The following is a 23,517-nucleotide window of genomic DNA, read 5'->3' as shown; positions in this document are numbered from 1 at the left end:
TTTCGAGATGCATCTACCTGGCTACCAGTACTGCGGACCGGGTACCAAACTCGAGAAAAGATTGGAGAGAGGAGACAAGGGTGTGAATCCGTTGGACGCGGCATGCAAAGATCACGACATCGCCTACAACACCACGCAGACGGATCTGGACGCACGTCACGAAGCAGACAGAAAGTTAGAGCACGCAGCTTTCGAAAGATTCGTGAGCAGAGATGCATCGCTGGGTGAACGGGTCGCCGCACTAGGTACCACCATCGCCATGAACACAAAACAAAAATTGGGGTGGGGTATATAAATAACATGCAGTAAAAAATAAACATGGCTTGCATAACTGATTTGCCGCCAGAGCTACTATGTAAAATATTTAAACATGTAGTAAACGGCGATTGTGAGGATGTAGGCGCAAGTCTAAGCAGGAGACGGAAGATATCATTACGTACATCATCGCGGACTTTCTTCTTCTGTTAAAAAAATAATATATATATATACGTGTCAAAAAAAACTTGATATATAAATAACACACATCGTAAAAAAATAATTTTTGGTATATATAAATAACACACATCGTGAAAAAAAAATTAAATTTCTCTAACACACACACTGAAAATTTCTCTCCTTCGATATGACAACTGAAAAAATGAGCGATCTCCAAGCATTAAAACAAATGCTAAATTTGTCAGTCGAGTATGTAAAAATTCAGGAATTGGAAGTCGACAAACCTTACACGATAACTTCCGGTTCAATCGTTTCTACCCAGTATGGTCCCAAGGTACGCCTGTTGCTCAACGCACAATACAGTCTATTTTTACCAGATCGATACGCTAACATGTTATCCGACGAGAAGCTATCTATTTTAATCGAGAACAAAACTCGAATCGTGTACAAGGGGACAAAGGAACTTCTTGGCAAGAAAACGAAACACGTAATAGAATTTGTGTAACGACTGCGAGGCCTTGAAAATATATAAATAACATACCGTAAAAAACTACACAAGAAAAAATCTCAGAATATATATATAAATAACATACCGTGAAAATAACACATAGAGCATCAACATGAAGCCCAAGGGTGTCGTGTACCAGATACCATACTCCAATCTTAAAAATCTAGGTGCCCTCGATGGGTTACTCACCAAGAAACAACGCGAGAAGAAACGTTCTTGCTTGTCGAAAGGACACGGAATGAAATTACTTCTCAGCACACCTCAATTGAAAAGATTGCAGCGTTCGCGGAAACAGCAAAAGGTCGGAGGTTTCATATTCAGCATCCCGGCCATCCTGGCAGCATTGGGGGCCGTTGGAAGTTTAGCCGGCGGTAGCGCCGCCATCGCGAAAACCGTCATCGACTCGAAGAAGAACAAAGCGGAATTGGAAGAACAGAAACGTCACAACCTGGCCATGGAGAAGAAGGGGAAGGGCGTGATGAAAAAATTTAAAAAAAAGAAACAGAAGCACTCACCAACCGAGACATTGAATCTCTGATCGGACCGTTACGAATCAAACACTTCAGAGGAGTTTTCATGTCCGACTCGTTACCTTCAAGCGTTAAAAAAAGAGAATGCGGTGTAGTCAACTTGGACGATCAAGAAAATCCAGGCACGCATTGGATATGTTACCACAAAAATGATGATAAAGCATTCGTTTTCGATTCTTTCGGAGGTGTTCCACCTACAAATTTAATTCATTATCTGAAAACGAACAAAACCTCTATATACTACAACGACGAACGCATTCAAAATTTCGGTGACGTGAACTGCGGTCATCTCTGCCTCTCCGTGCTCGCGTTTCTCTCTAAAATAAATAACCCTACGATCGAGGATTTCCAGAAAGCATTGTGGAACCTCAAACAGCATCACTAGGATGGGCGTGTTCCATCTCACGAGCGAATCTTCAATCTTGAAACTCACGCTGCACGACGACATCGTCTATCCTAAATCTGTGGCTCTGCGTGCATTCTACAGCATGTACCTCATACCTAACGTCACGCAGCACAACAACAAAATTAGCGTCGGAAGCGAACACATCGTCGTCACGCCAGGACAATACAATCTTTCCACTTTGCAAGCTCAGTTACCCAAAGGCACATACCTTTCTCAAAATTCGGTCACGCACAGAGTGGAAATCCTATCCGCGACGGAGACCGTGGACCTGGGCACCATGGGAGAACTTTTAGGTTTCGAGAACGACACCAAACTCGAAGCCGGCATCAAGCACACGGCAGTCAATATTCCTAAATTTCTAGCCATCGAAACTCTGAACGTTCACTGCAACGTAGCCGAAGGTATGATCACGAAATCCTCGGACGGATTACTGGGAAGTCACAAGCAGACGGGAATCATAGCCACTTTCAAACCAAGTTCTGAGTTCATGGAACCGATCATCTACACGCCCTCTTCGCCGATCTATTTTCCAGTATGTCGCAACCGCATAGACGACATAGAGTTGGTGGTGACGAACGAGAAAGGAGACGTGGTGGATTTCGCAGGTGCCACTACGACGGCCATCGTGGAGATCAACGTATAATAAATAACCATACATGTAAAATGGAGCAAATCGAAAGTTACGAATTGCAATCTTTCCCTCCCAACCGTCGCACGTTCGCCAATCTCAACGAGGCAAACAGGGAGATCGAATACGACGTGGACGTAGGCGACGGGTTTATTCATCCTCACAGAGCGGACCTCTACCTTCAATTCGACGTGGTGAAGAAAGAAAGCGGAGACGCGTTTCCCGCAGCAGCAAACTTGATACTCGTGGACAACTTCGTGCCTCACCTGTTCTCGCAGGAGGAGGTGAGGAAACACAACACTGTCATCGACAGAATAGATTATCCAGGCATCACGTCGACGGCAGTGGGAACGTTGAAATTATCCAAAACGGACGCAGCGTACTACCAGGCCGGGGGATTCGAAGCCGGAACCAAAATATCGACGAAAAGTCACACGGTGCTCTTTCCCATGCGTCTGCTGCCTGGTTTCTTCTCGGATTACAAGGAGATCATGTGGAAGGGAGGACTGAGGATCACGTTTCGAAGAGCGGCCAACGACAACGACGCACTGATGCGATACGCTACTTTGGGTCCGGACGGCACCACGCCGATAGCCAACACTTTACCCGAAGCGGCAAAATGCCTCATCCGAAGCATGGAATTGAGAATGCCGGTGGTGGAATACGAAACGAACTACGCCCTCAAGTACAAAGCGGAGATCTTGAAAAGTCCGCAGGTGTCGATTCACTTTCACGGTTACCAGTGCGTGCAGAAGATGGCGTCGGGAAGTCACATGGAATTCGACGTGACGACGCAGTTCAACAACATACAGTTCGACATGCCAGATTTCGTCGTAGTGCTTTTTCAGACCGCGAGGGACAAGAATCAGGAAAAAAATTCTAGCAAGTTCGACGACTGCAAGATCAAGAACGTTTATTTGAAGAACGGTAGGAACGAAGTGTTCCCGCGCGAGAATTACAACCTCGACGTGACCAAAAACGATTACCTCAAACTTTACGAAGCTTACACGGCTTACAAACGCGTGACCGAGGGAAGCGTGGACATGTACTACACGCCCAGCGAATTCAAAGCACGGAGACCCATGACCGTCATCAACACATCTAAGAGAAGGCAGGTGGTGGTCAACGATCGCACCAACATCAAGATCGTCTGCGAGTTCCACGACGCCTTGCCCGAGGATACCCTATGCAGCGTCATCCTGATTGCAGAGAAGTCCTTCGTCCACGACGTGAAGAACGAGAGGGTCACAGAGCAGTTTTAAATTCATAAAAAATTGCCACATACTAAAAATCAACATCCAACACATTTTAGGTTATATAAAATTTGTGAAAACCTTATAATACTGAAATATTAAAACAAACAGAGTCCCCCTTGTAGGTTAGTTCGGTGCGTAAATAAAAAAAATGATAGGTTAAGTTATATCACTTAGGATCGTAAGAAAATTAAAAAATCGTAAAAAAAAAGATGGGTTAAGTTGTATCACGTAACATCGTGATATACCTACCAAGTACGAGTGGGGAAAAAAATGAGTGCAGTGAAAATTTGTACTAAAACATCGCTAAACGCTATAACATCGACAAAAAATTGTCAAAATATGTCAAAAACTTATATTCGATTAATAAAAAAAAAATACCTACAAAATATGATCCTCAAATAATAACGTTCAAACAGTACCTAAATAAAAAAAATGATAGGTTAAGTTATATCACTTAGGATCGTAAAAAAATTAAATAATCGTAAAAAAAGGATAGGTTAAGTCGTATCACGTAACATCATGATATACCTACCAAGTACGAGTGGGGGAAAAATGAGTATAGTGAAAATTTGTACTAAAACATCACTAAACGCTAAAACATCGACAAAAAATTGTCAAAGTATGTCAAAAAGTGATATTCAATTGGTAAAAAAAGACCATACCTACTAAGTACTATTTTGAAACGCCTAATATACACTACTATTATACAATGAAAGTTCATACACATGTAAACCAGAACGACAGAATAAACACATACATGCGTATCCGTTGCATACGCTGTTCTTCTAGAAAAAAAAGAAACAAGATACACAGACCATAGACTATGCACAGACTAACAAAACATCGTAGGCTCCATGCAGTGTCTCATATCTTGACTTTATGTGTGTCGTTGGTATATACCAACCTCAATGACACAATAAAGTATGCAATTTTAAATAACATTTAAGTTACATCAAAACCCATTAATCTACAAATTTATTTTGTTTTTACACCTTGTAATGGTTTTGTCAAAATATCAGCAATCATAATATCTGTTGGACAATACTTTAGCGTTATTTCACCATTGTGGACTAAATTTCGAACAAAATATATTTTACATCTATATGCTTTGTTCTAGTGTTTACAGCTTTGAATGTCTCCATACATTACAATTGGTTCAGTACAATCATCTTTTATTTCCTTGATTAATTGTTTAATCCACTTTGCTTCTTGACAGGCTTCCGAAATAGCAATATATTCTGCTTCCGTAGAAGATAAGCGTACACATGTTTGTTTCTTACTCACCCAACTTATTACACTACCTTTGTATTTAAATAAATATCCACTATTTGATTTTCTATCATGTAAATCATTTCCCCAATCTGCATCTGCATACCCAATTAATTTACTATCTCCTTTTTCTTCTTTGCATCCAAGTTTTAGTTTGTACGACTTAGTCCCTTTCAGATAAGCAGAACTCTCTTTACTTCAGTCCAGTCTAACTGTGTTGGTTGTGTAACCTTTTGACTCAATAATTATACACTTGCAGCTATATCTGGTCTTGAATTCACACTTATGTATAATAATGTGCCTATTGCTTTACGATAGTACTCATTATTTTTTAGGAAGTCTGATGTATTTACATTTTTCAAATATCCAGTGTCTATTGGAACTTTAGATGTCCTTACATCTTCCAATCTGAACCTTTTTTATTAATTTCTCAATGTAGTTGGCTTGATCAATTAGAAATATTCCTTCTTCATTCCTTTCAATTTGTAATCCCAAATAATGATTGTTCCCCTAAATCCTTAACTTGAAATGTTTGGGACAAAATTTTCTCAATATCACCAATTGAAGATTCATTTTCACTTGCAATCAATACATCATCAACATAAACTAATATATACACTAATTTTCTACTTATTTCTTTCATGAAAAACTAAATATGCTGACCAAGGCAGTGATTTATTTTATTATAAACATAAACTAAAAACGTAACGTTTCAACCTTCTAGCAAGGTCTTCATCAGACTCTGTATCAAGTACAAAAGTAACAAGATACACAAAAAGGGCATTATATATACACAAACATTACTCCCTCCAGACTATTAGAAAGTTGTTAGGAACTTTCTAGCAGGTGGCTTTCACTTTCCAACTGTACTTTCACCTAAAAGGTTAAACATAATTACTTTCATATAGAAAGTGAAGAGATATTCATATAGAATATCTCACGCTCTTTTTGCTTCATTTCTCTCCCTTCTCCTCTCCTCTTTCTCTCTTGTCCTTTCCATTCTTTCTAACACCTTCTTCCATTCTTTGTTTAACTTCAGTCCCCCATTCCAGTTCATTATGTCTTCTTCACCTTTCTTTTCTATTTCCTTGGCTTCCTTCCATTTTCTCACTAGCATTCTCTTCTCCCTTCCTATCTGCTTAGCCTCATCCCACTCTATGTCATGTCCTGTTTCTCTCGTGTGTTTAAATATCGCATTTCTCTCTCTCTTAAGTCGTACATCATCCCTATGTTGTTTCAACCTGTCTTTCAGCCTTTTTTTCGTTTCTCCTATGTACACACTCTGACATTCTTTACATTTCACTTCGTAGATAATCCCTTCCTCTTCCTCTTCTCTGTTCTCCTTTTTCTTGCTTGCATTCTTCGCTATTCCTAAGATGCTTCTCCCTCCCTTCCTGTAAGTTTTAATTCCCGCTTTCCTAAGCACTTTGCATATCTTTTCTGTGGTCTTCCCCATACTCTTTATTCCAAACCTTCTCTCCTCTTTTTCTTTCTCTTCCAATTCTCCCCTGCCCGTTTTCTTACTTCTTCTGTTTATGTCCAGTCTATCCTGCTTCTCATAGCCATTCTTTTCCAGCTGTTTCCATAGGCTATTTATTTTGCCTTCTTTTTCACATTCTTTCATGCATATTTTCTTGATTCTGTCCTCCATATTCTTTATAAAATTTATTTTTGTCACCTCACTTACATCACTTCTTTTGTGGCAGAATACCCCTGCTGCACACTTCTTCTGATGCCAAGTGATTTCAATTTCTTGTCCTCTCTTCCTTTGCATCAATATATCTAGGTAGCTTAATTTGTCTTCTTCTTCTATTTCAAGTTCCAATAATGGTGTTATTATTTCTTTTGTGTACAAATAAGAATCTGCATTACCTCTTTTGAAACCAATTGACTTAAGTGTTTCATTTAACTTATGGTTCCATGATCTAGCAGCTTGTTTCAAACCATATATAGATTTTATTAATTTGCAAACTAAATGTTCTTTCATTGGTTGTTCTTAACCCTCTGGTTGTTCCCCATATAACAATGCTGTTTTTCAGTGTTGTTTGTTTTGCTACAGGTGCAAATATCTCATCATAATCATCCCCAAACTTTTGTGAGTATCCTTGTGCCACTATCCTAGCTATATAACGTGAAACTTTTCTTTCAGAATCTTATTTTATTTTGTAAATCCACTTACTTCCTATTATCTTCTTTCCTTCTGGTGGTTGAACTAGATCCCATGTACCATTATCATGCAGCGAGTTCATTTCTTCTTCCATAGCATTCTTCCATTTTTCTTGGTCAGGTCCCTGCTTCTGCATATGATTTTGGTTCTTCTTCACATCTAGTAATATACTCTTCATTATTATCAATAACCACCTTTGTGCAAATCTTGATGGTAACTTCCCTTTTGTAGTGCGTTCAGATCTCCTTATGGTTTCTGATATCGGTTCCTTCTTCTCTTCATGTTTCTCTACAGCTTCTGTATTTGACAGTTCCACTTCCACTTCATGTTCAGTATCCTGTTCATTTTCATGTTCACTTAAGTTTTCATTCTTTGAAACTGGAGTTGAATGGTTTGGCGTTTCAATAAATACACAATCCCGGCTAATGGTAATTCTATTTGTAGTCACATCTAACAACCTATAACATTTTGTATTTTCTTCATATCCCACCAATATAAGTTTCTTTGCTTTTACATCCAACTTCCGTCTTTTCTCCTTTGGTATTAAAGTATATGCAATACTTCCAAACACTTTTATATGTCCCACATATGGTAATTTACCATACCACTTTTAATATGGAGTCCCATCAACAGATTTAGTTAATAAACGGTTTTGCAAATAATTAGCAGTGTTTACAACTTCACCCCAATATCTATTATGCATTTTTGCATCAATCAGCATACATCTGGACATTTCCATTAAGCTGCGATTTTTTCTTTCAGCCACACCATTTTGCTGTGGTGTATAAGGAACAGTCGTTTGATGTACAATCCCTTCTTGCTTAAAATATGCTTGCAATTTTGATGTCATATATTCACCTCCTCTATCTGTACGTATTACCTTTGGTCTTTTATGAAATTTTGTAGTTACAAATTTAACATATCTTTTCTTCAACTTCATATTTACTTTTCAGCAAATACACTACTGTATACCTACTATAATCATCGATTAAAGTTAATACATACTTATTTCTACTTGGAGTTTCTGTTTGCATTGGACCATATACATCGAAATGAATTAATTCTAATATTTCTGAAGATCTACTGTTAGTCATCTTGGGAAAACTCTTACGAAACATTTTACCCTTAACACACTCTTTACGTGTTTTTGTCATTCTACATTCAGTTAAATGCATGCCCCCAATTAAGTTTTCTTCATTCATTTTTCTAATGTCTACAGGATTTCTATGCCCTACCCTCCTGTGCTAACATGAATACATTCATCATTCACCATCTGAACTGTTTGTGAAACTTGTTGCGGTCCAATATCAATACATAATTTATATAAATTATTCCCTTGTTTTGCCACAACAATAACCTATTTACCTTTACTGATTAAACACTTGTTATTGTTGAATTGAACATTCAAACCTTTTTCTACTAGCTTATGTACATAATACACTACATAATTCCAGTACAAGCAATACAGATTTAACAGTAATCTCTTGATCATGTTCAGAATTAGTACATTTCAGAATGCCTTCTCGTGAACCTTGTGCATCCAATGTGCTTCCATCTGCTAAATGAACTTTACCTTTTAAATTTTGTGTACCAATGTACCAATTTTGTGAACTTAGATTTCCTTCACTTGCTTTAAAGCATACATAATCACAAACATTTTTCTCTTCTTCATCACTATCTTGATCACTAACCTTATGAGCATATCTTTGATATGCCTTGTACTTACCACATTTCTTTTTAAAATGACCTGGTAATTTACAAAAGTAACACACACCTTTGTTCTTTGAAGACATCCTCTTTAGTGGCACTTCCGGTTTATCACTGTATGTACCTTGCACTTGCTTTCTTCGTTTATATTCGCCTATTAGTTTACCTTCAACAAGTTCAAGTGTCAAATCTTCTTCAGGCCGAGATTCTAGTGCTGTAACCAAGGTTTGATAGGTGTCTGGTAGACTGCACAGCAACATTGCAACCACTAAGTTCTGCTAAAACTTCACCTAAACCAGTAAGTTGATATGTTTTTTCCATATCACCTCCTTCATCCAGTTGCATTCGACACAGTATCTTCAGTAAAAACACTTTATTGGTCAGCGACGATTTTTCATGATATTTCTTCAAACCTTCCCAGCAACCTCTAGCTGATTCAAGTCGACGCACGTGCACGAGTTGATTATCTTCTAGTAACAATCCAATCGTTGCTTTAGCTTTTCCAGCCTTCATAATCCATTCTGTATCTGGATCCGCGGGTTTCTCACTAGTCACGACATCCCATAAATCTTCCTTTATTAATAACAGTTCTACCTTGTACTTCCAAGTCTGGTAGTTGCTATTATTCAACTTTAGAATCGCAAACTTCACAGTGTCCGCCATTTCGTGTAGATTCGTAACCCACTACGCGCCTTACATGTGCTTTTCAAAACGAAATCCGAACTTCACGCACATTATATCCATGACTGGGCCCAAAACCTGTTGTTTTATTAGTCAAATTAGATATATTATACAATGAAAGTTCATGCACATGTAAACCAGAACGACAGAATAAACACATACATCCGTATCCGTTGCATACGCTGTTCTTCTAGAAAAAAAAAGAAACAAGATACACAGACCATAGACTATGCACAGACTAACAAAACATCGTAGGCTACATGCAGTGTCTCATCTCTTGACTTTGTGTGTCGTTGCTTTATACCAACAAATTCATCAAGTTGTCATATGCTATTACTTTTCGCTTATAACACACAATTTTATAATGTATCCAATATACATTGCATAATAGTTAATATAAAATGGTAATGTCTTAACAGTACAAAGTGCTTCCGTACGAACGATGGAACTTCTGCATTGCCAATTAACTTAGCAAGAGATTAGATCTCGTTGATTCGTTAGGTAACTGTGGGCTACTCAGAAAGTGTACTTGTAACGCATCACAATCCTCACTCTTGCAATATCATGTTGAATCAATAATATTCAAATTAATATTAAATTTCCTACTCTGGACTCTTCAAAGATTTTTCCTCAATTATCTTTAGAGTTTGAGTACATTCTGCAGCCAAACCATTTATCATTCATGATGAGGGAAGGCGAACTTAGTTCAGAATCAATCTGTTATTGTCTTCCAAAGAAAGGAATGGAATCTAATGATGACAGGAATTCCGAGATCTTACTTCGTGCTTTTCTCTTCGTCATCGATGGGATTCCTTGGCTGCCGATGGAGGTTTCATTACAGCGGGAACAATAGGGAAGGAAGAGAGCTCCTTTCCATTGAAGATGTAACAAAAAAGTTAAGGTAGAGATAAAATTTCCCCTTTCGTTTCAGAATCCAAGCGAGGTTTTTCTGTGTGCTTCATAAACTAAAGGTAAGAAGAGTCAGGCCAAGGTGTTCTAATTTTTCAACACTTATTTTGGCAGAGGAGCATTCATTGTGGATAAATTATGTAAAAAGACATGACCTCAATACTCATTAAAACACGAACTTTTTCCTGAGCATCATATGATAAAAAAAATTGTTTGTTCCATGCAAAATATAAATAAGGTGAAGTACGTCAAGTCCCCAATTATTGGTATAGAACTGAAATTCTAGGGGATGCAAGTCCGCTAAGTTTAGGAAAATCCGAATAGAATCCATGAAAAATTGGCTGATTTCAGTGAAAAATATGAAGTAATGCACGCAGTGGCGTGCCTAGGATTTTCGAATGGGAGGAGGGTTTGAGTATACTGTTTTTTTTTTAGTAGTCGGCCCTCATTTTGCATCTTTTCCTGCCTTTTTAAAGGAATACTGTGCCAAAAGAGTGGGCTATGACCCCAACACCACCTCCTTGGGAACTCCACTGAAATCACATTTTCCATCAGTAGTAATTCATCCGTATGAACATATATCATGCTGGATTGTTTTACTTCCACATATGCTTACGTTAATACAAAAGAGCTTGCATTTTGTGTAGTTCGCTGTAAAGTTTTCGGTTTTTTTGTCGCTCAACATCATATTCTTGAATTCTAGTGTTTTTCAATATAGTTTACGGGTGGAAAGTCTAAGAGTGTGTGTGTGTGTGTGTGTGTGTGTGTGTGCGTGTCTTTACTGTAAACTTTATTCGTCTTAAATCGGGAATAATCAGTTATATTAGATCTGGATTTTCATATGACGGCAGTAGGTTGGTTAGCTGTGTGATATATGAATTTCTTCAGTGAAAGGAGGGACGGATTTCAGCAACTTCTTTCAACGTATCTTGATACAGAAGAAGAAACTATAACCTGGTTCCTGTACTTTACACTGAATATTTACGATCTAGTGCAGCTTTACTTACGTTATTCTGTTCGAATACTAAGTAAATGAACTTTATTTCTGTTATTAACAATACAAATAACAAGCTTTTTGCTTTTTTGTAACTTGAAATGAATAATGCCAATTTCCGCTCGTTTCTGCTCGTCTAGTTGCTGTCGGCATAAGTAGCTACAATTCTTCATACCACTTTACTCTAGGTTCTCGATTGATCTATCTGAGCATGAAATAGACTTAGAATAAAAATGCAAAACGGCAATCGAAGGAGTTTTACGTATACTACGTCCCAGGAGTCTGTGGAGCAACGCCCTGCATAACGGTAGAGAAGGGAAGAAAGCGAGCAGGCGAAACAAAGAAGGGCACGCTGTAAACGGCTGATAGACAAAGCCGCGTTGTCCCCTCCATGCACCCACTTCTTCTCTCACGCGTTCCTTCGCCGGCCCCTCTGGAGTCCTCCTTGCGCAGAGACTTGTTTTCGGTCGCTTACTCCGCAGATTCCCGGGACGGAGTGAAGGTCATTTGGATCCAACTAACAAAAGCTGGGCCGCTCGTAAACAATTCTTTTCATTCATGCTAAACTTCTAAGTGGTTTCAGCATTCTTTCCAAACAAAGAGGCTAAAACCTGTCCAGGATATCGCTGGAGGAAGCGAACGAAAACAAGTCTCTGTGCAAGTAGTGACGCAAGACGATTCCACCAATGAACATGTGAGAGGGAACGGGATTGCGTGGATGGGCGCGGGGAAGTGACTTCAGTCACCAGGCTTTGAGTAGCGTGTACTGGTTCGCTCTGCCCACTCGATTTCCCCCGTTTCTCTGCTGTTATGCGCGACCTTGCTCCACAGATTCCGGGAATAGAGTATAGTATATCTCTTTTGTACGATCGTATTTATGTGTAAATTATGGTCATTGTAAACAGAACTCTTAATAGTTCTCTGAATTTTAGTGACAATGGTTCTGTAGCAGTCTGACCTAGGTTCGATTCCCACCGCTGGCAAAATAAATTTCACCTTAAGACGAGAGGTGTAAGAAGTGACCTTCCACGCAGTACACCCAATTGTCAACCTCACTTCCACGTAGTACACCCTGGACGGCTTTTTGCAGACTAACGAGGCTCTGGCGACTGGCCCTATGGCCAGTATAATTCTCTGTGTTGTCCTGTTTGTTTTTGTCCTTATGTGTGCTGAGTGCCACTTTACAGCCTTACCTTTTAACCCAAGTCAGAATATTGTAAGATTGTAGGTATGCGACATTACAGTTATGTTATTTGTTACGGTAACGTATACGGTACCCCGTATAACGTGACGGGTGCAAAATAGCCTAAGTGCTGACGCACCCAAAATTTTAAATTCAAATTCAAAAGCTGAAGACGAGAGAAGAGGCGCTCTCTCGACACGTAGTGTTAGAATAAGTAAGTATAGTTCAATCCACAAGACAGTGGATAATGTCCAATTAACTTTGAATGCTAAATAGAACACTTGTAATATTTTCTAGTCATAGGAATGATAGTAGTCGTAGAATTATCAAGTGCTTCGATATGTTGATGGAGTGCATTTGGTTAACATAGAAACTCCTATAACACAGTTAAGGACCAAAGTGGCTTAACAAATAACAAATAATGTACCCAGAAATGTTCAGATTTCGCACAATTTCCACAAAGGAATATATCATAAAGAATTGTGGAAAGCATTAAAACAATAAATACTTACCTGTATGTGCTGCATTTATTAAACCGGCTATTAGAAAACAACGAACAAAGTACGTAACACCAAGAAAAAATGCATACATTTATGTAGACTTGAAATTGAAGCAAAAATAATATATGATATAGAGTATAAATAAAAAAAAATACTCGAATGTCAATGATTCAATGATATGGGTTGTTGTGATGATTTAGGGAACATTACTGGTTAACCATTGAATGTTGATTATCTTTGATTACGAACTTTGTGTATTTATTTCTCAACAAGATTGGTGTTCCTTCCTTAAAATTTAATTATAATGCAAATGCGAAACAGGAATTGCGAGAGTTGCAGAAGTTGCCGGCAATGAATTAAAAAGGATTGAGTGCGAATTATTAATTTACGAAGGCATTGGAACGGGTGCAAAATTGAGATTCATGCTTTCGGGAAAAACAATTTGAGGCCTGGAACGCGTTTGAATTTCTCGTAAACCTAGACGGTCTGTGACCTGCTCGTTCTGACAAGGAACACAAATTTAGTTGACTCTGTTGGTTGAGGAGAAGCAGCGAGGGAATGAATAGAGAAAGAAAACTTTGTCGATTCAAACATTGTTTACAGTTTGCTCCGTCTATTACATTTCCCGTCGTTATGCAAATGCAACACCATTGAAAGTCCGATTGACGGAGCGCCAGATCTGAAACAAAGTTTGTGGCTTGCATAACCAGAAGCAAACAGTGTTGTACCAATGCAAGAGGTTCTGGGAGCAGCTACATGAAGTTGCAACTTGAATTGGAGAAGAAAGAAGCATCCAATTTGAAATACGTTGTAAACATTTGCATGATAGTGCGTGAAGTTCAATATATATCTTTGCGTTGGGGAAAGAAGTGTTCTTGATTCGTGTTCATGAATGATTATTTTGTGCACTTCTTTACTACTGTATACTGAATACGGCATTAATGCAAATTGTAACAGAATAGAAGACATATTGAAAGATTATACCTAGGTAGACACTTGGGGGATGGAGATAAATTGGATTCTGCTTGAGAGACTTTGTATACATAACCAAAATATTAAAATTTGTGAAATAATTCTTAAAGGTTTCCTGGAGCCGAATGATGAACAGGTTTTCTCGGGATATCAACCAAGTGATTCCCGGATAGGTGTGACAGTCAGATTTACCGACGTCATTATTATTATTATTATTATTGTCCATAGCGGTAAAAAATGTGCTGATTCAAAGCGTTGAGAGTTTAATTTGTAAGAATACATATTTGATTTTTGCCAAGCCGACGGGAGGAACGAGACGTTCGCGTGTCTTAAGGGTGAGCACCTGCGTCTAAAGCTTAGGAAATTCGACCGTAGTGACAAACATTTAAATATCTCGGTTTCCAGCGGTCAGATTCATGTGAAACTTATACCAGCGCAGCGGCATGTGTGCAAGGACGGATGTGTGGAGTTTCGTCGCGATCAAGCAACAATTACGGACGCCAGATCAAATCGGTTGTAATTGATCAGTTTGTGGACACCGGTTGCAATTGAGCTATGGGCAACAGCGAGGCTGAGGCTTAATCCGCAGAAACTCAACTTCGAGCACGGCTCGTCCCAGTTGGGAGACAATAGAGCAAAGTGGAATGACCTCTTCGGAAGCGTCACTTCAACGAACGCCTAGCGTCTTTTTTCAAAATCTAAATAAAACGAAGGACATGGTTTTTCGATACACAGTCTTACCGCGATCCTTGTAGCGAGAGCAGCTCCGTGCTACCTCTCCGTATACAGTTTTGCCGCGATTCTTGTAACGAGAGCGCCTTCGTGCTACCTCTTTGTGTACAGTGGACTTTGTTGTGTTTTGCGAACACCAGTGTGTGATAGGCAGTAAGTCTACACGAGTGCGCCTACCTCAACCGCTCGGAGAAGTTGAAGCGAGACCGTGTTTCCGTGATTACCTTACGCCGTTTATAATTTTTGAGAAACGAGGAACACCGGAAACTATGGCGGGCTAGAGGAAGAAGAGAGATGAGGGCGTTACCGTCGATTCGCCCGATGTCAGAAGAGACTACGCCGATGATGCCTACCAGCCGCCACGGAGAGAGAGAGAGACGACGAGCCACACCGATGACGCCTATCCGCCGCCACGGAGAGGGAGAGAGACGACCAACGCCGCCCTGTTGATTCTCCGACGAAGCCTACCAGCCGCCACGTTGACGTCCCGACGCCCAGACCACGGAGATGTTCACCGATCGCGAGGGGAAGAGAAACCGAGGAACCGGACGTATGAACACTTTTCGCATCTTGATCGTCGCGACCAAGGAAACCTTTCGTGTGAATACTATGTGTTTTCAATCACCCATAAAGACGCCAGGATGCACCTCGGAAGCTGAGCGATGGTAATGTATTCATCTGTGTGATTGTCAGCACGTGACGGCCCGATTGATTTAGAGAACGCCCTTGAAATTCGTCAACATTTTGAAAACGCCCACACAACTCGAAACTTCATATCAAACTCCTGTCGCGCTTGTCATTTGTAGTTTATTCGTCTCAGGTCAATTTTTCTTATTCCTTGTGATATTTTTTAATGATCTTAAATTCATTGTTGTTTGTGCTCCTTTGTATTTGTTTAAAGTGCGTACCATTAGAGTAAAGCGTCGCCCACTTAATTGTTTAATCTACTGGAGGTTTGTTCATTTTTTATGTGTCAGTGCTGTGTCGCTGCTAGCTAGGTCAGGCCGCATGTGTGATTATTTGTTAAAAGTATTTGCCTGGTAATATGAATTGCTCGTCGCGGCGAAGTGTTTAAGTCCCGCCTGCTAGAGAGTATATGTTTGCGTCACTCAACGGAGGTTATTTGTTATGTTTGAACCACGTGAGGTCTTGTAAAAGGAAAACGTCCGCCCACGTGAATGTAATTGCCGTTGAGACGCCTTTGTTTATGCTGATCAAATAATGTATTGTCACCGCGCCGACTAGTTTCTTTTTAAAAAGGGTGAACTTAAGTAAGGGCTGGCTAGGATTTGAGTAGCACTGGAGCAAAAATCACAAATGACCTGATTAGACAAAAAGTAAGGTAAAATTAATTGAGAATGCAATAGTAGTAGGAAAATAGCGGAGCTGACTCGTCCGGACGATTCGTAGCCTTTTACGCTGTATATTTTAAGGTACCTTCACCGGAAATCACCTATAGGGTAGTAGCGAATCATAGCCTTTTACGCTGTATATTTTAAGGTACCTTCACGGGAAAGCACCTATATGGCAGTACCTTCACCATTAACCCAGTACCTTCGCGGGAAAGCGCCTATAGAGCAGTACCTTCACGGTTAACCCAGTACCTTCACGGGAAATCACCTATAGGGTAGTAGCGAATCGTAGTCTTTTACGCTGTATATTTTAAGGTACCTTCACGGGAAAGCGCCTATAGAGCAGTACTTTCACGGTTAACCCAGTACCTTCACGGGAAAGCACCTATATGGCAGTACCTTCACCGTTAAACCAGTACCTTCACGGGAAATCACCTATAGGGTAGTATCTTCACGGTAATTTTGGACGAATCATAGCCTTTTACGCTGTGTATTTTAAGGTACCTTCACCGGAAAGCACCTATAGAGCAGTACCTTCACGGGAAAGCGCCTATAAAGCAGTACCTTCACGGTTAACCCAGTACCTGCACGGGAAATCACCTATAGAGCAGTACCTTCACGGTTAACGCAGTACCTTCACGGGAAAGCACCTATAGGGTAGTATCTTCACGGTAATTTTGGACGAATCGGAGTCTTTTACGCTGTATATTTTAAGGTACCTTCACGGGAAAGCGCCTATAGAGCAGTACCTTCACGGTTAACCCAGTACCTTCACGGGAAAGCGCCTATAGAGCAGTACCTTCACGGTTAACCCAGTACCTTCACGGGAAAGCGCCTATAGAGCAGTAGCGAACCGTAGCCTTTTACGCTGTATATTTTAAGGTACCTTCGCGGGAAAGCACCTATAGACCAGTACCTTCACGGTTAACCCAGTACCTTCACGGGAAAGCACCTATAGAGCAGTACCTTCACGGTTAAAACAGTACCTTCACGGGAAAGCGCCTATAGGGCTGTACCTTCACGGTTAACCCAGTACCTTCGCGGGAAAGCGCCTATAGAGCAGTACATTCACGGTTAACCCAGTACCTTCACGGGAAAGCGCCTATAGGGTAGTAGCGAACCGTAGCCTTTTACGCTGTATATTACAAGAGTTCACGGTGTATGTTAACCTCACTGTCAGCGTTGACAGCTCTGCCATCAACATTTCACCACAATATTTTTACGAGTTAAACTAACCTAGTGAGTTGGCAACTCTGCGTAGCCGTTTATTACAAGAGTTCACGGTGTATGTTAGCCTCACTGTCAGCGTTGGCAGCTCTGCCATCAACATTTCACCACAATATTTTACGAGTTAAACTAACCTAGTGAGTTGGCAACATTTATTCTATCATGCATTGTTTGAGCCGCAAGCTAAATTTAGCTAACAAATCAAAACGAGTGCTCTTCAGGGGATGAAGTATGCTTTCGAAAACAAAGAAACAATACAAATTCCAGCATTTCCTCTACCGATGAACCTCTTTTCTGTTTGTGGTTAATTATGCAAGGGAAAAAATGCTTTCGAAAGAAAATCTTTACCAGTAAAAATATTTGTATAGGAGTCATCGCTAATGCTACTTACGCGATTCTTTTCCTCTAATTGTGTGAGCAAGACGGAACGATGTATGTAGGTCAACTCCTAGACGGATCGATATCGTTTCCTACCACGCCATACATCGCCTCGACTTTTCGCAGTGCTTAGCGAGAAGGTGACCGAGTGACTATATTAACAGCATTCCTGCCGTGAATTGTTAGTGACATTTTTGCTGTATTAACTCTAGTGACTGAGATCTATATGTGCTTGTGGTGCACGTTGTGTTCAATTGCATGAAAACTTTCGCAAGAAGGAGAAAGAACAGCTTTACTGCAACAGAGGTAAGTACAGCAATTATGTTTTTATAGTGGAACCACAAGGAAAGAAACCTGCGCAGACCCCATCGCGCTGGCGGGTGGGGAAAAAGACAGGAGGAAGGAGCCTTCAAAGCGGCCAACGTCAGTGTTGCCAGACCTATTGTTTTCTCGGTAGGATTCCACAATAAACTATTGCTATGGTACCTCCGACGGCCTGCTCAAAAACAAGTTTCCTGGTCACCTTACTTGAACATGGAGGGGAGAGTGGAACTCCACTCAGCCATGAAAAGTGCTGCTTGAACTGTGAAATTATGCCAAACGATGTGCTAGGACATTATTATTATTTTATTACTATTACTACATTACCATGGGCATTCACATATACTTTCAATTCAGCTGCAATAATGTGTGTTAATTATTGCATGAATATGATACATTGAAATTTAAGCAATGTTTTTTGAGGGGGCAACACTATTATTGGAGAAAATGTACCTTCCTTTGGCCCCCTGCCTGGAAAAAATCCTGCGGACATCCATGTACATTACTATTTTTAGATGGTTGTATTTTATCCCACCCGAAAATTCAGTTGATTTCAGTTACAGTAATTTACATCCATTATTATAATAGGGATGTGGAAACGTGATAATTTCAAACTCAAGTGGTGTTTCCTGAGAGTGCAACATTATACGGGGTAATATGCCTCGTTTACTCGCCTGATAAAAAATACATTGTTTCCCCTCTCTCTGGAAAAAATCTGCAGACATCCTCTTGCCCCCCCCCCCCCCAGTGCACACGCCTATGTCGCCCCCCGAGAAGGTCGTTCATCCGCTACTATTAGATCATCGGATTTTGTAGCAGATCTTCTGGTTTCCCAAGAAACAATCTCCCGATTTTTTTCAAGTCTGCCCCGAGCACCGATAACGGCAGGGGAGATGTGCGAACGCTTTTGAGGGGATTTTTTTTCCTTGTGGTCGAGCTATACTTGCTTTATTAACCCGAGTTAACTTGGAATTTACTTTTACATTGCATATCATTAACTCAAATTATCTCGTGATCGCACAATATCAGTGTATTTTTGTGCTAATCAGGAAAGTCTCGTTTAATCTTTAATAAGTTTACATAACAAAATTTTACTTGCTTCTACTGAACGTCGTGTGAGAAAAGGAACACGATGACGATGGGATTTTGTGCTGGAGAGAGCGTGGGGTTCTCTACATACAGTTTATCACCGACTTGAATGTCTATGATTTGCGAAGCATCCTCGGCATATGAAGTCTCTCCACTTTCGGGGGTGTGTGAAATCAACCAGCTCTACATTGCGCACTTTAGGTTCGTCCCCTATATTCGTCACAGTCATAGTCGGATAGTGAAGGGCTCGCAGTAGCGACCAGTAAGTTATCTTGACAAACTGAAGTTTTCCCCTGAGGTAAAATTGATGGTATGCTTTGACAGGAGTGAGCATGTAGAGTTTGCTTCGTGGATTGAAAGGGGACGGAAATTCTCGATTTGGGATGCTGAATATCTCTAGGACGACTGTCGATTTTAAGTTGTCGAGGCTAACGTTCAGGCTGCCGACGTTGGCTCGCAGTTCCTCCTGCACGTCGTCCAGTTTGTTCTGTACGGGCTCCAGGTGTTCGCTGAAGAGGTTAACGATGCTGTCGTAAGAAGGTTTGATCTTGATTTCCACGCGAAGTTGCTTGAAGTGTTCGTTCAGTTCGCGAAGCTTGTCGGCAAAATCAGCCAAAGCAGACTCTTGACCGGTCTCCACGTCATCGATTCGAAGTTTCAGGTTTGAGATGATTTGCTGCAAGCTTTCGACGAGCCTCAGTTTGGAGTTTTGTGTCGCGAGGTCGTGAACCTGATTTCTGATTTCTGCGAACAGAGTGTGCAGCTCGTTGACGTTCTGGTTAGTGGGCATCGTGGCGATGGTGTCTCGAATTTGCATGATTTCAATCTGAATGTTTTTCACGTCCTCGGATTTGAGCAAACGATTCACTGTCCTCTTCACGGCTTTCAGTTTCTGCGATGTTGGTAAGTTGACGACTGTATTCTGCAGCGCGGTCAAAGCTTTTCTCACGGCGTCCAGCTCACTGGCGTCGGCTACCGTACCCAGCGCATCCCGGAGTCGCGTCATGTCGTCCTGTGTAGGGGTTGATTGCTGCAGTGTTTCCAACTTGCTCTGTATGTCATCGATCAGGTGATGGAAGTGTGAAAGTTCGGTTTCGGTGTTAAGGCTTTCCAGCTTGGCAATTTGCTGTTGAACGGTGGTCAGGGTTTCCGTTATGCCTGGCAATTTCAATTCCAAAGCTTCCTGCACGGTCGATAGATCAGTTCTCATGGTCGACAAAGTGTCCTCGATGTGGCTTACGGTGCCTTGGATTTTACCGAAATCCTCGTACGTCTCGAGTTGCAGTTTGATGTTGGCCACAGACTTTCCTATAATTTTCAGTTCCTCGGACGAAGGAAAGTTGGCAATGGCTTCTTCGACGGTTTGAAGTTTCTCCCTGATGTTTTTCACCGAGTTTTCAAGTTCTGCAAAGGATATCAGAGACGGGATCTCATCCCGAAAACTACCGAGTTCGTTTCGTAGATCGGCCACTGTTCGATTGATCAGAAGTATGTCTTCGGGTGCAGGGTTGGTTTCAAGTTGGATCTTAATATTAGAAATAACATTTTGAAGTTCGCTCAAGCTAGCTTGGATGTTTGTTTCCTGTTCCTCAAACTTAGTTTTTAGTTGAATAATGTCTCTGGATTTTTGTAGGTTAGATAATTCCTCTCGCAGGTTGTTCACTGTTTCCTGAATGCTGCTCAAACTTTCCAAGGATGCTAAATCAGCATACTTGGCGAACAGTGATTTGAATTCCGCTTCGATCTTCAGGATCGGATCCACTAATGTTTTCTGCAGACTTGTGATCTCATCTTGTAGGCTCAAGGACAGAGTGTTCTGGAGAGTCAGCAGGTCGCTGCGAAGTTTCTTTACTCGTTGGTCGAGTTTCAGAATTTCAGTGTTGTCGGGTGGCTCGGTATCCGTGCCGCCTCTGGAGTGGCCGAAGATATTGTTCGGCATCTTGATGCTTCTTACTGTTTACTTACAGATTCGAATCAAAACAATGGCCCAATATGTATATAATAGCCTATTGCATATCCCTGAAAGTTGGCTTTCTCTGTTGCAGAAAAATGTCGCAGTCACAAGACACATCCACTGCAGTTCCGAAGACGAAAGAACCCCAAGTTCACTGTCCCTTCTGTAATATCCCACAAACCAAGTCCAATCTAAGTCGGCATAAACAAAGATGTATTCAACGGTCTGGTTCGTCGAAAGAAGCCACCAGCATCACCAAACCTTCCCCAACATCCAGGAAAGTGATAACAACAAAAAATTTGATCGTCAATCAGAAGAGTGGGGTATTCTATGTGCTTCTCCTATTCGACGTGCTCCAAGCGTTTCGTCAAACCGCTATTCGTGATTACAAAGTCGACCCTGCGCACTTCGTGAGTCTTCCGGGATTCACCTGGAATGCCATGTTGTATTCCAGTAGCATTCGATTGCAACTTTTCGCGGAAGATCAATGCGACATGCAGCTTTTCATCGAGAAATGTATCAGGGGCGGCATCGTGCAATGTTGTTTAAGACATGCGAAAGCAAACAACGAGTACATGGGAGACGAGCACGATCCCAATCAGGAGTCCAGCTACATAATATACTTGGACGCCAACAACCTGTATGGTTATGCGATGACGCAGAAGCTGCCACAGTCTAATTTCGAGTGGTCGGACATCACCGAAGAAGGACTGAAACATCTGCTTCAAGAGGATAATTTTGAAGGATCGACAGGATACTTCGCGGAGGTAGACTTGGAGTATCCTTGAGAATTGCACCAGCTCCATTCGGATTTTCCTCTGGCGCCTGAGCTAAAATGTCCTCCTCGCTCCAATCAACCAAAACTGCTTCTGACGTTGGAGAGGAAGGATCATTACGTAGTGCACTGCAAACTGCTGAAATTCTATCTCCAGCAGGGTCTTGTTTTAACTAAAGTGCACAGAGTTTTGAAATTCACGCAGGGCAAATGGCTGGAACCCTACATCAACATGAACACCCAGAAGCGGCAGGTGGCGACATCTGACCTGGATAAGGATATGTATAAACTGATGAACAACGCCATCTACGGAAAAACAATGGAGAATGTAAGGAAATACAAGGACGTCAAGATAGTTTCGGACGAAAAAAAATGCATGAAGTGGGTTGCCAACCCACGCTTCAAGAGCAGGAAAATTTTCAACGAGAACCTGACGTTGCTTCATCTTGACAAATCCTGCATTACGTTCAACAAACCGACGTACGTGGGGGCTGCAATTCTCGAACTGTCGAAACTGCAAATGTACGAGTTCCACTACAACATCATGAAGCCACGATACAAAAATCAAATCCAGATTGCTTACATGGATACGGACAGTTTCGTTTATGTGATGAAGGAAGATCCGTACAGGGGCATGACAACCGAATTGAAGGAACATTTCGACACTTCGGGCTATCCACAACCGAACCCCTACAACATTTTGCCAAGAAACAAGATAGTTCCCGGATTGATGAAGGACGAAATGAACGGTGAGATCATCAGAGAGTTCGTGGGACTCAAGGCTAAATCGTATTGTATCAGAACGACCGTCGCCACCATCAAGAAGTCCAAGGGAGTTGGGAAAAGCACTGTTCAGGGGAAGTTAAACGTCGAGGATTACATCGAATGCCTGAAGAAGAAACTCCCCATCCTGCGGGAAGAAAGGAGGTTCCAGAGCATAGACCATGATGTGAAGACCGTGAAACTGAACAAAGTGGCGTTGGATGCAGAGGACGACAAGAGAAAAGTTTTGAACTGCGGCATTCACACCGTTCAATGGGGCTATTCACCAATCGGAGAGAAGTGCAAATCATGCAATAACTGTAATTAGACTAATTCTAATCCTGTAACAAATCCACTTCACACGCTTCTGTAAATACTTTTTCATTCACTTCATTTCCGGCATCCATCTATTTTTTTGCTGAAATAAACAGCAGTCTCATATCACCAAAACCTTTTCACTCCATTTATTGTTCTTTCCTACACTATCCCAATGTTGGTCTTGGGGTTGGCACAGAGAGAAAAGAAGGCAGCAGCTGAAGCAGAATGCAGTTTACGGATAGCAGTAAGTAAATAAACAGACATACGAGTAATAAAATAGGAGTTCTTCGCAATGCGTCCGAAAGGAGTGGCTTATCAAATCCCTTACTCGGAACTCAAAAAGGTTTCGGGCATCGATTCTATACTCACGAAGAAGCAACGCGAGAAGAAAAACAAATGTTTAAAGAAGGGACACGGGATGAAGCTCCTTCTCAGCAGGCCACAGCTAAGCAAGATGCAAAAGT

General features: G+C 41.0%; 1 protein-coding gene across 1 annotated transcript; it reads left to right on the top strand.

Moving 5' to 3' along the window:
* The first annotated feature begins 22,205 nt into the window (after window positions 1-22,205).
* On the top strand, window positions 22,206-23,063 carry LOC145983842 (uncharacterized). The gene has a single exon (XM_083116886.1). The coding sequence runs from the start codon at window positions 22,206-22,208 to the stop codon at window positions 23,061-23,063; it is 858 nt and encodes a 285-aa protein (XP_082973012.1).
* Window positions 23,064-23,517: the final 454 nt, after the last annotated feature.

The sequence above is a fragment of the Lepisma saccharinum genome, chromosome 2 (assembly GCF_977018435.1).
Source record: "Lepisma saccharinum chromosome 2, izLepSacc3.1, whole genome shotgun sequence".
NCBI classification, from domain to species: Eukaryota; Metazoa; Arthropoda; class Insecta; order Zygentoma; family Lepismatidae; genus Lepisma; species Lepisma saccharinum.
This window is presented reverse-complemented; position numbering and strand designations above follow the sequence as displayed.

Excerpts from the sequence above, each read along its gene's own strand:
- LOC145983842 (XM_083116886.1), top strand. The coding sequence starts at position 22,206 with ATGAACACCCAGAAGCGGCAGGTGGCGACATCTGACCTGGATAAGGAT.